Raw genomic sequence first — 13,688 nt, 5'->3', positions numbered from 1 at the left:
TTGACCTTACCACCAGAGAAGAAGTGCTCTTGATCTTGGTGATGTGGTGGTGGTCCTCTCCATTGCTCCTGGGAGGGTAGAGGGCGCTGAGGTGGGCCAAAATTCCCTTGGAGATGCTGCTGAAAATCAGGAGGAGCCTGGAGGAGGACAGAAAATGGCAGAAATTAATACATGACTATTCCAGCAAATATCATTACTGTTGACATGAGTTTTAAAGCTTCTTATTTGTGCACCTTATCATCTTTTTTAAATTTAGCTCTTCATATTAAGATCATAAACATCAGCTTATTCCACTGAGAAATCTTTTAGGTAGAAAGAAGGCGTTTTGCATACACCCTTGAATTACAAATCTTTATCCGTTCTCAGTGCTTACCTAACCCATTGCTCATAAAACTCAAAATCCCCTCTCTACCTTTCCAGAGGAAAGAAAGATAACGATCCTTACTAATCCTGGAGTTGAATGTGAATCCCCTCTCCTTTATTCTTTGAAAATATCCTTAGCTCTTAAGAAATTAGCCTTCGTTCAAAGGGGCCACACTACAGCAAATTGTGATGCTTAGCACCTCTTTACTCATTATAAATGACTTAAGATGCAATCAAACTTTTAATCCACGTTTCCAGCTCTGATCTTCAGTCGGCCAGTGAGTGTCACCAAGGCCAGCCAAGTTGCTTAACAGAAAGTCAATCAGGCAGCTTAGCTAAGCAATGGCCAGGAGGGAGCGAGAGAGAATCACATTGTTATTGTGGACTTCATTGCTCTATTCAAAAGGTCAGCTCCAGTAATACAAAGGGAGCTTAAGTACATTCACAATACCTTTGCAAGTTTGCATTCGTTTGATAAAAGGAGCATGTCCTTTCTGGGGGCTAATCTTTCGTAAATACCCATGGATCTGTTCAATATGTAACCAGTTATGATCTGCCTGTGAGATAGAGAGGGAGTGGGAAAGACAAATGCCAAACAAGGGCTACTGCCATTTTGGAGACAAGCCTCTTGTGTCTTAAAATACACCTGGCACATTCTTCATTTCTGCTGTTCAGTGTTCAGGTATCTGACCAATTATCAAAGTATATATATATATATATATATATAGTACTGGTACCGTTTTATGACATACTAAGAGCAATTTATGTTAAACTACAATAAATCTTACTAACAAAAAAAAAAAAAAAACTTAAAAATTGTACTAACTTGCAAAATTAAGACAGGCCATGGAGCTCACTAAACAGTTTTAGAATTTTTCTGTTATGAACAGCATCAAACATAAAATACAATATAAATATGTAGCATGGAGATTAATATTCAAAAACTCTGCAGTAGTAAATATTCATAGAGAAATTGTGGATCAGCCTATTGTAAGATGAGATGTGATCGTATGCTAATGTATGATAATCAAGTGCCCAGAGGGCTAATGGACGCTGCTCCCTGCAAAATGCCATTGGCATTTTAAATGGTGTCCTGTCTGTACCAGACTGGCAATGGGAGACAGACAGCTGGAAATGTGTCATGAATGTGTGTGTGTGGAACTTTTCCTATTCAGCAAGATTAGGGACAACCAACCATTTCAAGTGTCCACAGTGTCCCCAAACTAGGGATCGCAGTATATGAGTAGTTGACAAATAACATGGACATTAACTAACTTTCCTTTTCACCATCAGGAATTTAGGTTCAAATTTTTATGAATTTGAAAGTGTATTTTAGGTGATGTGACTGGTCATTATATGCTTTTTTGCAGTTAAATGGTCCAGTGGTGTAATATACATTTTTAAATAATCCATGTAGTCTGGATTTAGGTCATAAAAAAAACATTTTATAAGAACTATATAAAAAACACGTTTAAAACAGTTTTAGATAAAAATTTAGCATGTAACACTGCACAGCGTTCCTGTAACAGCCATTTGTCATACTGAAACACTGAATTATGCATCCTTTTGACAGCAACGGTAAAAGGGAAAACCAAAGTATTTATATCAGTGAGGACAGAGAAGAGAACTGGGGAGGGGGGTGAGATGGACTCCTCAGCAGTAATCACTTTAGCCACAGCACGGGCAGCTGCCTGATGGTTCCTCTACATCCTTACAGTCAGTAAAGGGCTTTTACATCTGTTCTGAGTTTTCACGGTCTCCATTTCGATTTCAACTGGCAGATCTTCCCCACATATGAGAACATTTTTAGAAACATGCCTTCCACACAGCTAGACAAATGTTGGTTTCGTTGACTACGGGCCAGTCAAATTCAGAAAATACCATGATGTCGACCGTAACATACTGCATTTATATGCAGAGCAAAACCAGTTAATTCTAACTTAAAGCAATGTGAGGTAACTTACCGGGAGTCTCTGTGGCGCGATGTTAGGCCTCGGTTGGTTCTGCACAGGAGGCATTGAGGGAACTGAGATTAAAATGGAAATAGAAAAAGCGTGAGTCAGACAGGCAGAAAAAGGGTTGCAGAACGAGAGAGTGGGGCGGCGTAACACGGACACCATAAAAGTCTCTTCTTGCCACGAGTCTAAACCATGGTTTGTCACAGCTGGTCACAGAGAGAGGGCTGTTCTGCTGATTAAACTGTGCATCTCTCTCTCGCACAGACTGGGCCACCTAATGAGATAAACTGACACTCAAAAGGAGTAATTTCACCTCCGCAGATGTGTGCATTTCAGAAAGATGGTTTAATGCTGATGGGCTGCCTACAGAGTGAGGGCCATACCAAAAAAAGGGGGGGGGGGGGGGGGACTCTTTAAAGGACCTGAGTGAAAATGTGAGTAAGCATCAGCCAAAAGTGCAAAGCCTAAAAATATACATGGAATAGGCACTTTAACAGGTCAAGCACATCTTACAGCAGATGCTCAGACATCTTCTATCCACCCAAATATATGAATATCAGGTCGCTGATTTTGTCCGTACCTTGCACGGGTGAAGAGGAGGGTCCTCTGAAGTGAGGGTTAATGTGAATGTTCTTGGGGTGGTGCTGTTGATGCTGCTGGTGTTGGTTGGGATGTGCGTGTGAGTGCCGTGGTGGTGAGTTCAACAAGCGCAGTCCGTGCGTGTCGTGTTGCGTTCTGGGCCCCGGGGAACGGTGGGCCAGGTGTGGCATCAACAGCTGCAGCGGCTGCTGAGGGATCGGGGTGCCTGGATCTGGGAATAGCCCAGGACCTCCAGCGCCTCTCGCACCAGGCAGACGCGACTGATGGTGGTGATGCTGGAGCGGAGGAGTCATTCTGAGCTGCTGCTTTAAAAAGAGAGAGAGAGAAAGAAACAAAAAGAGCATCAATCGATAGCGTAAGCCTTCTCTTTCACCCCAAAAAAATCATTATCTTGTAGTGTTGTGACCTTGAATCAAGTAATCAATCATAAGAGCCATGTGTCTGCGGCTGAATCTACATCCACTGTGCCTGTGTCCTTATGCTAAACAGACAACATATTTGAAGAGCTCTTTTCCAAAACGCGATAAACGCCATTTAAAAAAAAAATGAGTTTATCATGTCATTTTGCTGTGTACTGAACCTATTCACTGCTCCATCAACGTGGCATGCCAAAATCGCGATATTTCCTGGTTTAAAATGTACTGCAAGATGCAGTTTCTTTCCAAAACGCAATAAGCGCCAAACCTATTTTTACCCTAAACGCGATACATCCTCTCGACCAATCAGAATTCGGGCGCGTTCTAAGCAATCAAAATAGGCGGCGATCTGAACAGACGTTTATTTCATTAATTCCTCAAAATGAGTGCTTTAAAGATTACAAATCGCAGACTGGACAAAGATAATCACAAAAAACAACAACAAAAGAAGATTCGCGGGAGGCGCGTTAATACCAACAGTGGGACGTCAACAAAGCTGCTCCCACAGGTTTCTGTCAGGCCGAGAGGCTGTCACCGGACGACCTGATTTTTATTTATTATCTTGATTTTTATTTTATTTATTTATTACTGACTGACTTGCTTATTGAATATCGTTATCATTATTTAATAATTCGTTTTTTCATGCATATGTAGTGGACAAATTGGTCCTATTTGTTACAGGTTTGACACTTTACTAAAAATGACTCTGAATGTATTACTAAATAACTTATTGAATATGGTTACAATTACTAGGCTATCATGACTTTTTTCAGGTTCGGCACCAAATTACAATTAGCCTAAATTACTAAATAATTTAAATACATTTTTAACATTGTTGTATTTAAGGACTGGTATTTGTATGAGTGTTATGTGCTGGACAATATTAAAATGTGTCATTGGAATTATTTATTTTATTTGTACTATTTATTTTATTTAACTATTTATTATAGTGGGCTTTTATTTATTTCATGCATTTGCACTTGTTTAATTTTAATTAAATTAAAGTATTAAAGACAAACCATAATTTTTTGGGAAACAATTGATGGATTTATAGCGTTTTGAAAAATAAATAAATTAACTTTGAATTTATCATCAACAATATTGTTGTTTGATTTAATAATCATTGTTCAACATGTTCAGACTGAGGCACACAACCATTTTAACAGGATAAATTGAATATTCACAAAATGTGTGGGTCTAGGTAAATAATGTCATTTTCCTGAAAACTATTGAAATGGATTTATAGCGTTTTGGAAAAGAGCTCCTCATTTCATATGATGAGTGAAAAATTTACTCCCCAAACTAGATACATTTATTTATTTATTTATAAACATTTATTTATTAAAGGATCAACCCCATGAGATGAAACTATCTCGTTTTCATGGGGGTCCTGAGGATCATGTCCAAACAACTTAGAACAGCAAAACAACAGAGTAGATACAATCAACAAAAAAAAAACACTAACACACATTCACACACACCATACGGACACGCACACACACACACAAGCTCTCACTATCCCATTCCCCACCCATCACAGACCACAATATAACTGACAAAGTTAACAATAACATCACTATATATGTACACATAGCCTACATACACAAACACATAGAATACATAATGCAGTCCATTTCAGAAAGCCTCGCACATGTAAGCACACTATATTATTAACTCATCATCAGATGAAGACAACTTTTACTTTATATGACAACCCATAGACAGAAGTGGATTCGATTCAATCATTACAACAGTGCACTATAAAGCACTGTCTGAAGCATAACGCAAAATAAAATATCAATGTCGAGGAATGACAAGTTGTGTCAAAAGCCTGAAAAGGCTTTCCTTCTCCATAAAAGAAAATCAGCTTTAAAAAAAGAAAGAAAAAGGTGCAGCACGAACGTTCGAAACGAACAGCTCAAGCGCAAAGGGATTACATCCTCGACAGATATTTAATAATAAAATAAGCGCAGGAAGCTAAATCCTTCAGCAAAGTACAAATTTAATTTGGTGTAATGCTTCCTCAATGGACTCCCGCCAAGTTATTTGCCATAATCCATATATCAACATGGATAAGAGGAGGAGTGAGAACAGTGATAATTGACTTTTAATCAAAAGCAGACTGACTTCACTCCACAAGGGTGAGACATGACAAGTCAAAGAACCATCATCTAAAACCGATTCAAAATCTTCAATAGCCTCAAAAGGATCAATCCCATTGCCTGACCATTCAAGTTAAAATATGTGTTTGCAAACAGAATAGCTGTCACTACTAAAGCTGTGTCCAACTGTTGCAAACAATGTTACTGTTTATACACTAGTGTGGTTAGTAATATTTAATGATTTTGAAAGTCTCTTATGCTCACCAATGCTGCATTTACATAATAAAATGTAGTACAGTAAAATACTTCAACAATAAAACAATTTAAAATATATATTTTTTATTTAATTTTAAAAAGCCAGCGTAGGCAATGTTTTCCACAAACACTTTTTGTTATACTGGTTTTACGTTTAGGTTATAATTTCAAAGATAACTTAAACGTAAAACACTCTAATATTATTATTAGGACCAAGTAATGTGAAAAGGGTCCATTGGAGGATCTCTAAAATATAATTTAAGCTGTCATACCACACATTTTTATTACGGTAATGTTATTAGAACAGGTTCAGTGTAGTTTTTCTTTCCTTTTTTAATCCTGACGTCAGCCAGGTTTAGTTATTCAAAAATAAAAATAAATCAAATGTTTAAGATTAATTTATCTAAAAACCTTAAGGCCGTGTGTCCACAAAAGCATTATTTTCCAGCTGTGGACGCTTGAGAGTGTTTTGGCAGCGCAGCGTTATTTCAGTTGAGACACTTCGTTGCTATGATACAGAATATCCGCAGCACAGTTTACTTGTTCGGTTAGCTCTGCTGGTTGATGTCGTTGTACAGAAAGAATGTTGTGACAGTTGGTCGGTGTGTTATTTGTCCCGCCCATTCCTTCACTGTGATTGGTCGGTTGGGTAAAAAGTGACAGTGATGAGCGTTGCGTTTTAGCCAAAGTTGAACATTCTTCAACTCTCGGTGACCTGTAAAAAACGCAGAGCGCGCAGCGCTTCAGCATGACAAAAACGTTCAGCGCCTCGCTGCGCTCAAAACGCGGCGCTCCCAATGAAAACAATTGAAAAAATGCTTGTGGACACGCGGCCTAAGACTAGATTTGTATTTACTTGGTTAAAAACCTTTTCAAAAGTATCAACAGAATAAAACAAGTTCCTCAAAGGGGTAAAAGTAGTCCAGCAAAATATGTTCAATAGAAAGTGGATTCTTACAAGATGAAAATGTATGTGCGAGTCTTGAGTGTCCTATCTCGCATTGTGTAATCAATGAAGAGTTGATGAAGAGGTTCAGTTTCTTACCTGCATTCCCAAATTCACTTGCATCAGTGGAGGCCTTTGCTCATGTATTCTCCCCTGCCCTCCAACTCCATCACCACGGAAACCTCCCATTCCAAATAGATGGAAATCGCCTCTTCCACCGACTCCACGTCCTCCTCCTCCTCCTCTTCCCCTGATCCCACCTCTACCTGCCATTCCTCCCCTCATTCCATCTGGTCGTGGCCACCCTCTTCCTCGCCCTCCAAAACGGCCCTGCTTCCTCTGACGTTCCTTTTCTTCAAACTCCTGCAGGTCTGCTTTAGCTTCCTCAGAGAGCTCTGAAAGGAAAGACAAAACAAAAGATCCAGATTTATTTGATTCTGACAAATGAAGCAATTCATGGTTTAAAACAACTAAACCATCACCATCTTTCTTAACCTCTTTGGAGGATCAATTTAGCCTTTTTTATACTGCTCATAAATAGGATGACGATAATAAAATAATTTTAATATAATAATATTTTTGTTTATAAGCACTTGGGCCCTCAAGTTAAACCTTTAAAAAAAAGCTGTTCCAAATGTACATTTACTTAAGTCTGAAAAAAAAAATTATATATATATATATATTATTATGAACACCTGTCAAGTTAAAATATTTGAGCAATACTTTCTGTTCACCTCATATAACCTCACACCAAACTACAACAGCCTTCACTAATCACCTTACGAACAAAAATATTTTGTCAAGACTGGCTAGCTAGGCTTTGCTCATGAATATTAATTGTTATGTCATGTTAATCCAGTAGGTCTGCCTTACTGACTTAAGTTTAGGGATGGGTCTTTCTTGATGACCTAATCAAATGGAAAACTAGTCACTCACACCGGTGCAGCCAAATCATAAAAAAATAAGTAATTTTTACTCACAAATGCTTGAATCTGTAGAATCTAAAATAAGTCAGATTACTCAAAACAAGACCATATGAGATTTTTTAACTCGTAAAAGTAAAAAAAGGTGCTTCATGTCAATTCCCCACCTAATGTTTCTGGGATGTTCCTTCTTTTACTGGCAGCATCAGACAGTCTGACCACTGTGTCATCTTTACGCTCCGTCTTAAATCGCAGACGTCTAGATTCTTCGACATCTTCCTCTTCCTCATCAGACTCCTCCTTTACATCTGCATCCTGCTCTGGCTCAGCTTCTGGATCGTTTTCATTCTCCACCTGAAGCATACAGCACACATAGATCATTAGACTCACGCAATCTCCACGAAAGAGCACAAACCGTCTGAAGCAGCCATTCTTTACCTCCTCCAATTCTGTGACCTGAGAGCTGTCCTGCTCCTCAGTTTCCTCTTCATGCTCCTCCTCCTCAGCCACTTCCTGTCTGCCAGTGTGCTCTTCACTATACTCAGTCGGGTATTCATCCACCTGCGAAGAACAAACAAATATTTACTCCATTCAATGGAAATTCAAGCAGGACTAGAACATCAGGGCTAAACAGATCTCTTGTTTATTATGGATTGAAACATGTTCCGGACCGTGTCGTAGGTCGACAAAACCAGAACCTGTTCAATGCCACAAATGACACTGATGAAGATAAAACATTAGAATGAAGCAAAATCACATCTGAGAGACAGGCCAGAAAGGCCCAGTGCAGCATTCTGAAGTTGGGGAGGGGAGGGGGCGCTGAAGGGGAGTCTTCCTAAATTAGCATAACAGTGGGAGCCCAGTCTCATTACTATTCCCTATTACCATTCCTGCTGATATTTGAAATTCAATGAGATGTAAATGTTTGACATGATACACAGAGAATGGGAGATAAACACGCACACGGCTCAGTGGTGGTGAAAATATCATTGACTGTGTTGTCTTTACACACACTCACTCACATGCACACACACACGCACACAAACAGACACAAAGAAAGCTCCAGCACACACACAGCTCACTGACAGGGAAATATCATCATCTGACTTTGAGCAAATTCTCACACACGCTCGAGCACAGAATGTACAAAAGCATCCGGAGAGACGGGCACACACGGCTTCTGCTGACTACCTTGCTGAACCTCACATCCTACACCACCGGTCTTGTCTCCATCCTCACAGGTTTTGTGCCCATCTCTGCTTCAATCATCCTCCACAGGTACTGTCTCCATCCCCTGCTATACCTGTTTATGTCCACCTGTTATAGCTTACAGGTCCTCTAACCCATTTCCCTCTGCTGAAGTACACATTTCACTCTTTAAATTGAGATTTTACTTTGGCTAATGGAATCTGAAATCCCTCTCATATAGTCATGTCTGCAGCGATATTTTTGGATATTGTAGTGAAATAAATTTAAATAAATAAAATAATTAAAAATAATCAAATTAAAAAGTACCTCATTGTACCAGTACATTGGAATTCTATTCCGCAGGGAAATTACATTGTGACAACACTGGTAAACATATTTTTTGTTACATCACTGTATACTAGATGTGTTACTGTCTGACTAACATGTAGGCAAATGCATTTCAAAGTTCAGTCAAAATGTTTGTCATGACAAGGTACTGAAAAAAAAACATGTTTGCACAGTTAAAAGTTTACGTTGTGTTTTCTAAAACTATATTTTAAAATGTAATTAATGAACCCTCTGGTTTCTCCAGGCTTCGGACATTGTCAAGGGCCTCTTCTAGCTCGCAGCGTTATCAAATTATATATTGTGATAAATATTAATATCAATCAATATGGAAAAAAATATTGTGATCATATAACAATGTCATAAGTTATGCGTCTTATCTTATTTGTGCCATGTCCTACTCTGCAGTTTCACAAAACTCGGTTTCTTCACTGCTCTCACATGTAGGCTAAGTAGCATAGGCCTAATATTTATAACAAAAAGCTGAATTTCTTTCTTATAGCCATGTAGCCTACATATATTAGAGTACAGCGACTAACTTTTCAACTTTAGGCACTACGACATATTTCTATAGGTATTATTGTTGCAGGGCACCTTTTATAATATATTTGGACGACATAAATTTCACTGCTATGGAGAGTCAACAGTGCTCAAGCAAACTTATATTTGAAGAGACAGTGTTTTTCTATTCATATCCTTGAGAAAACGTGTGCTGTATGCTTCTATTACAAAACTCTCCAGGTCATTTGTCTACAGTGAATCCTGATCTCAGCAGTAACAATAAGACTAGAATAATGTACAGAAATATAAAGAAACTGGCATTAAACAGACAAACTTGCAAAATGCGATGTGAGGGCAAGCCCTCTGTGCACCTGTCAGCATCACCCTGGACACCAGTGATCAAGCGATCACCTGGACAGGCAGAATGATCAACGACATCTGTCCTGCATTAAAGGTCAATGAAAGGCAGAACAAAAGGAGCAGTCTGATGAGCCTTGACTCCTGCAAGATTGTATCAGTCTCTGTGTCTTTGTGTAAAGTGACTAACCCTGATGCTCCATGTACACCAAACATTTTCTAGGTTCTGGTTCTATTTTGTTTATCAAGGTAATACTGAATACTGAAATAAAAATGTCCAAATTAATCATTTCTACATATTAGGGGTGCAACGGCTCTCTGTAAAAAAAAAAAGGACCATATACCGTTCTTCACTCATGGTTCAGCACACACTTGCACCGCGGTTCATCTCTAATCTGACGATGCATCTATAATATGGCTCGTAGGGGGGAAATACAACCGGAGTTCCTCTAATGTATTTTCTGTCGATGGATATGCTCCACATGCGTTTCAGGTAAGAGTAGCTATCCAATCAACTTTTATGTATGTAAATCTGTTGCTGATATCACAGTTCCTCGCGTGTTGGTGTGTTGCAGTTTATCATGGCAAGCGAAGGAGACACGCTGCTGATAGAGCGGCCGCCTGCATCATATAAATATCCTGTCTGGAAACATTCTGGCTTCCCAATACGTTATGTGATGGATTTCTTAATTAATAAAAACTAACATTTATTTTTCTTGCAGGAACAACATTCATATGCTTTTGAATCTTAAATGTTTCCAAACCCTTTAGTGGAAAACTCGTGACTTTGAGTGTATAAATAACAAATAGGGGAAATTAAACTAGACAGATGTCTTAGGTTTGAAAACTTGTGATTAACAATTAAGTAATTAACAAAACAGAGTTTTCTTCTACCTAGTAACAGAAGGGTTTGCCTATGAAGAACCAATCAAATTGTAGGGAAATTATGTAATGTATCATGTAATTTTCGCCATGCTCCTATTCTATAGAAACGGTTGTATTCCTTTTGCGGGTGGGATTCTCTCTGTAATTTGTCTGAGACCCTCCGGTTGTGATCAAAGCATTTTCGAAGGCATTGTCTGAAGGTGTTGCTACCTGCTGCTGATCTGTGCAGTGAATCTCGCAGCAAGCCTAACACATGATACACAATTAGTGGTCGACCGATATTGGTTTTTTAATGGCCGATACCGATATCTTGGAGAGCAGGGTGGCCGATGGCCGATATTTATATTTATATATATTTATATATATATATATATATATATATTTTTTTTTTTTATCAATATTTAATACATTAAAAACCATTTTTTTTTAAAAATAAAAGCTTGTGCTTTAGATGGCAACTTCTTGAATCTGCAATCCTATTACAGTATTTTTCACAAATAAAGTAATTGTTTAAATATATATGAATATGTGAATGAAAAGGAAGTAAACACTGTAACAGGGCACTCAGTAATCTGGTAATTTCGTGCGCACTGGTATCATATTTTTTCAACAAGGTAACGCTTATTTTACATACAGCACACAGTGAAAACTATATGAATATGACACACTGTGCAACTGGATATAGCAGATCATATTTTCAAATGAAAGATTTAAAGGTTTTCGATCGCGTCTCCTGTGAACCTGATGTTCTGTTCGCATTCTCACTTGGCACAGACTGACCGTCACTCGCAGTAAAACGTTTATGCAGGCTACAAATGCACACTTCACAAGATATCACAGCTGGATTCGATTAAATCTCCAAGGTTTGTGAAATTAAATGTTTATTAGATATTCATAGATTTGTTTAAATGATGTAGATGCCCATTTGCTGAATGTTGACGGTATATTTTAGCCTGATTGTTTGCCTTTTCTGTTACAAATAATATAAAAGCAAACGGTTTACTTTTTCGCATACCATTACTTTCTTTGTATACCAGTTCTGTCTAAAAAAATATTAGATGAGACTGACAGAGATCGTAAACTAATGAAGGCGGTGAATGTGAGTGAGCGCTGTGTGATCAGGCGCTGCCGTTCTCTTCTCAGGCGCTGGTGTTCTCAGCACCGCCTGTCAGAATAAAAGTCTGGAGCCCCGTCAAAATAAAGTTCCTGCTTCTAATACATCGGCCAATCAGAAAAACGTATCGGATTCGGCCGATGCCGATATTTAAAAAATGCCAAATATCGGCCGATATATCGGTCGACCACTATACACAGTGTTACTCTTGTTTCATAAAATGTTCTAAATTGCAACCTCAGACATCACAAAAACCAAGGAGTTGTCATGGCTAAACCCCAATCTGGTATTTATGACACGCCCATAAAGTCTTTAAGATACATTACTACTTAAAACTGTGGAATGATCTCAGAGAAATTCACTTAGCAAATGTTCACTACAGAGAACAATAAAATAATTGCTGGGTGACAGAAGGCGAATCTAAAGAACTGTACACTAAGCATAGCACAGAAAGTCAGACAGACAGACCAAAATGACTATGACACGTATCCTGCACACAGCACATGAACTGACCACTTACAGGGAAAATGCTTAATCCTTTAAACCGTTCCACACATTAACTCTGGATAACAGTAAACACAAAGATGCTAAGCCCCGGCAGCTAAGCAACCTTGTAAACATAGATATCATACGGTCTAAGAAAACTAAATTTAAAGCTGAATTCAATGGCAATATTCTTCAAGAGTGCAACAAGAAACAGCTGGCAAAGGTGGTTTATCACCTTTGTATTGACAGCAAAAATGCTTTTCCACATCTGTTGCCTCAATGACCCTTTAGCAAAGTAAGTCAGTTTATACTACACATTCAAGTAAGTGTTTTGTATTTTCTTAGCACATCTTTCTTCGGTACAAAACAAAACATTAAGGAGAATATCCCAACCTCCAAACCCCCTAAAAAGCAGAAACTAAAGAATCCCATTGGCATTGAGCTTAAGTAAAACGTAGAAATTCCTTTAAAAAAAAATCTAGGCTACATCTGACTGAGTTAAGATTAGGGTTGGGTGCCATTCACATTTTAACATGAAATTCACTGCCAGCACCTTAGGCATGGTTTTACGGTACCTTAGGCATGTTTACCTCAATAACTGTAAAGAAACTGTAAGTGATTTATAGAAGTGTTATTTACATTATGCCAGAGCTGCCTTGGTCGCTATCTGCCATTGTCTGTGATGTTTGTATACTGTAATATTTACTAGGGCTGTCAATCTTCCTCTATAATACTATTCAAATTCCCTTCCTTATTTTATTTAATATTCGAATAATATTCGAATATTAAAAGCTCAAATTCATCCTATTATCAATATTTGCGACATTACACAGGCTTATGGATCGTCAATGCCACTATAGCATTTGGTTGTTGTTACACGTTCTGTCCACTAGAGGGACAGCTAACATTACAATAAACATTTAGAAACGGGTGATAGCGTTTTTTTTATTAACAATAAAACAGCGGAACAAAATGAATGACTTTAATTTGGCAACTTGAATGAACATTTTTCCACTGATCAGTTGTCTGATGTTGTGTCAGAGTTTCACAACTCTGTCAGTGATTGTTGCGCGGCTAGGACAGCAGACAACTGGTAAGCCCCGTGATAAAGAGAAGAAAATAAGTCATTCTTGCCTGTTTTAGCAGCGGTTCATTGGACAGAATAACATAGCGTTGTCAGATGTGCCCTAATGGTGCGTTCACACCGGACGCGAATAGCGCGTCAGGCGCGAATGGACACAAAAGTGGT

The 13,688-nt window shown here is 38.4% G+C and overlaps 1 protein-coding gene across 5 annotated transcripts in view; it reads right to left on the bottom strand.

The window, feature by feature from the left end:
* The window catches only part of rbm33a (RNA binding motif protein 33a), a 74,526-nt gene that overhangs the window by 44,008 nt on the left and 16,830 nt on the right, over positions 1-13,688 (bottom strand). For 4 of the 5 annotated variants that reach the window (XM_079604870.1, XM_079604871.1, XM_079604867.1 and 1 more), the window contains exons 6-11: positions 8,002-8,124; positions 7,731-7,917; positions 6,740-7,035; positions 2,902-3,226; positions 2,328-2,389; positions 11-137 (exon numbers count right to left, since the gene is read on the bottom strand). In XM_079604870.1, the coding sequence (XP_079460996.1) occupies positions 11-137; positions 2,328-2,389; positions 2,902-3,226; positions 6,740-7,035; positions 7,731-7,917; positions 8,002-8,124 (1,120 nt within the window). The remainder of the gene's footprint in view (positions 1-10; positions 138-2,327; positions 2,390-2,901; positions 3,227-6,739; positions 7,036-7,730; positions 7,918-8,001; positions 8,125-13,688) is intronic. The other variant, XM_079604868.1, reaches the window with a different exon arrangement.

Source organism: Phoxinus phoxinus (genome assembly GCF_949152265.1).
Source record: "Phoxinus phoxinus genome assembly, chromosome: 2".
In the NCBI taxonomy this organism is placed as follows: domain Eukaryota; kingdom Metazoa; phylum Chordata; class Actinopteri; order Cypriniformes; family Leuciscidae; genus Phoxinus; species Phoxinus phoxinus.
This window is presented reverse-complemented; position numbering and strand designations above follow the sequence as displayed.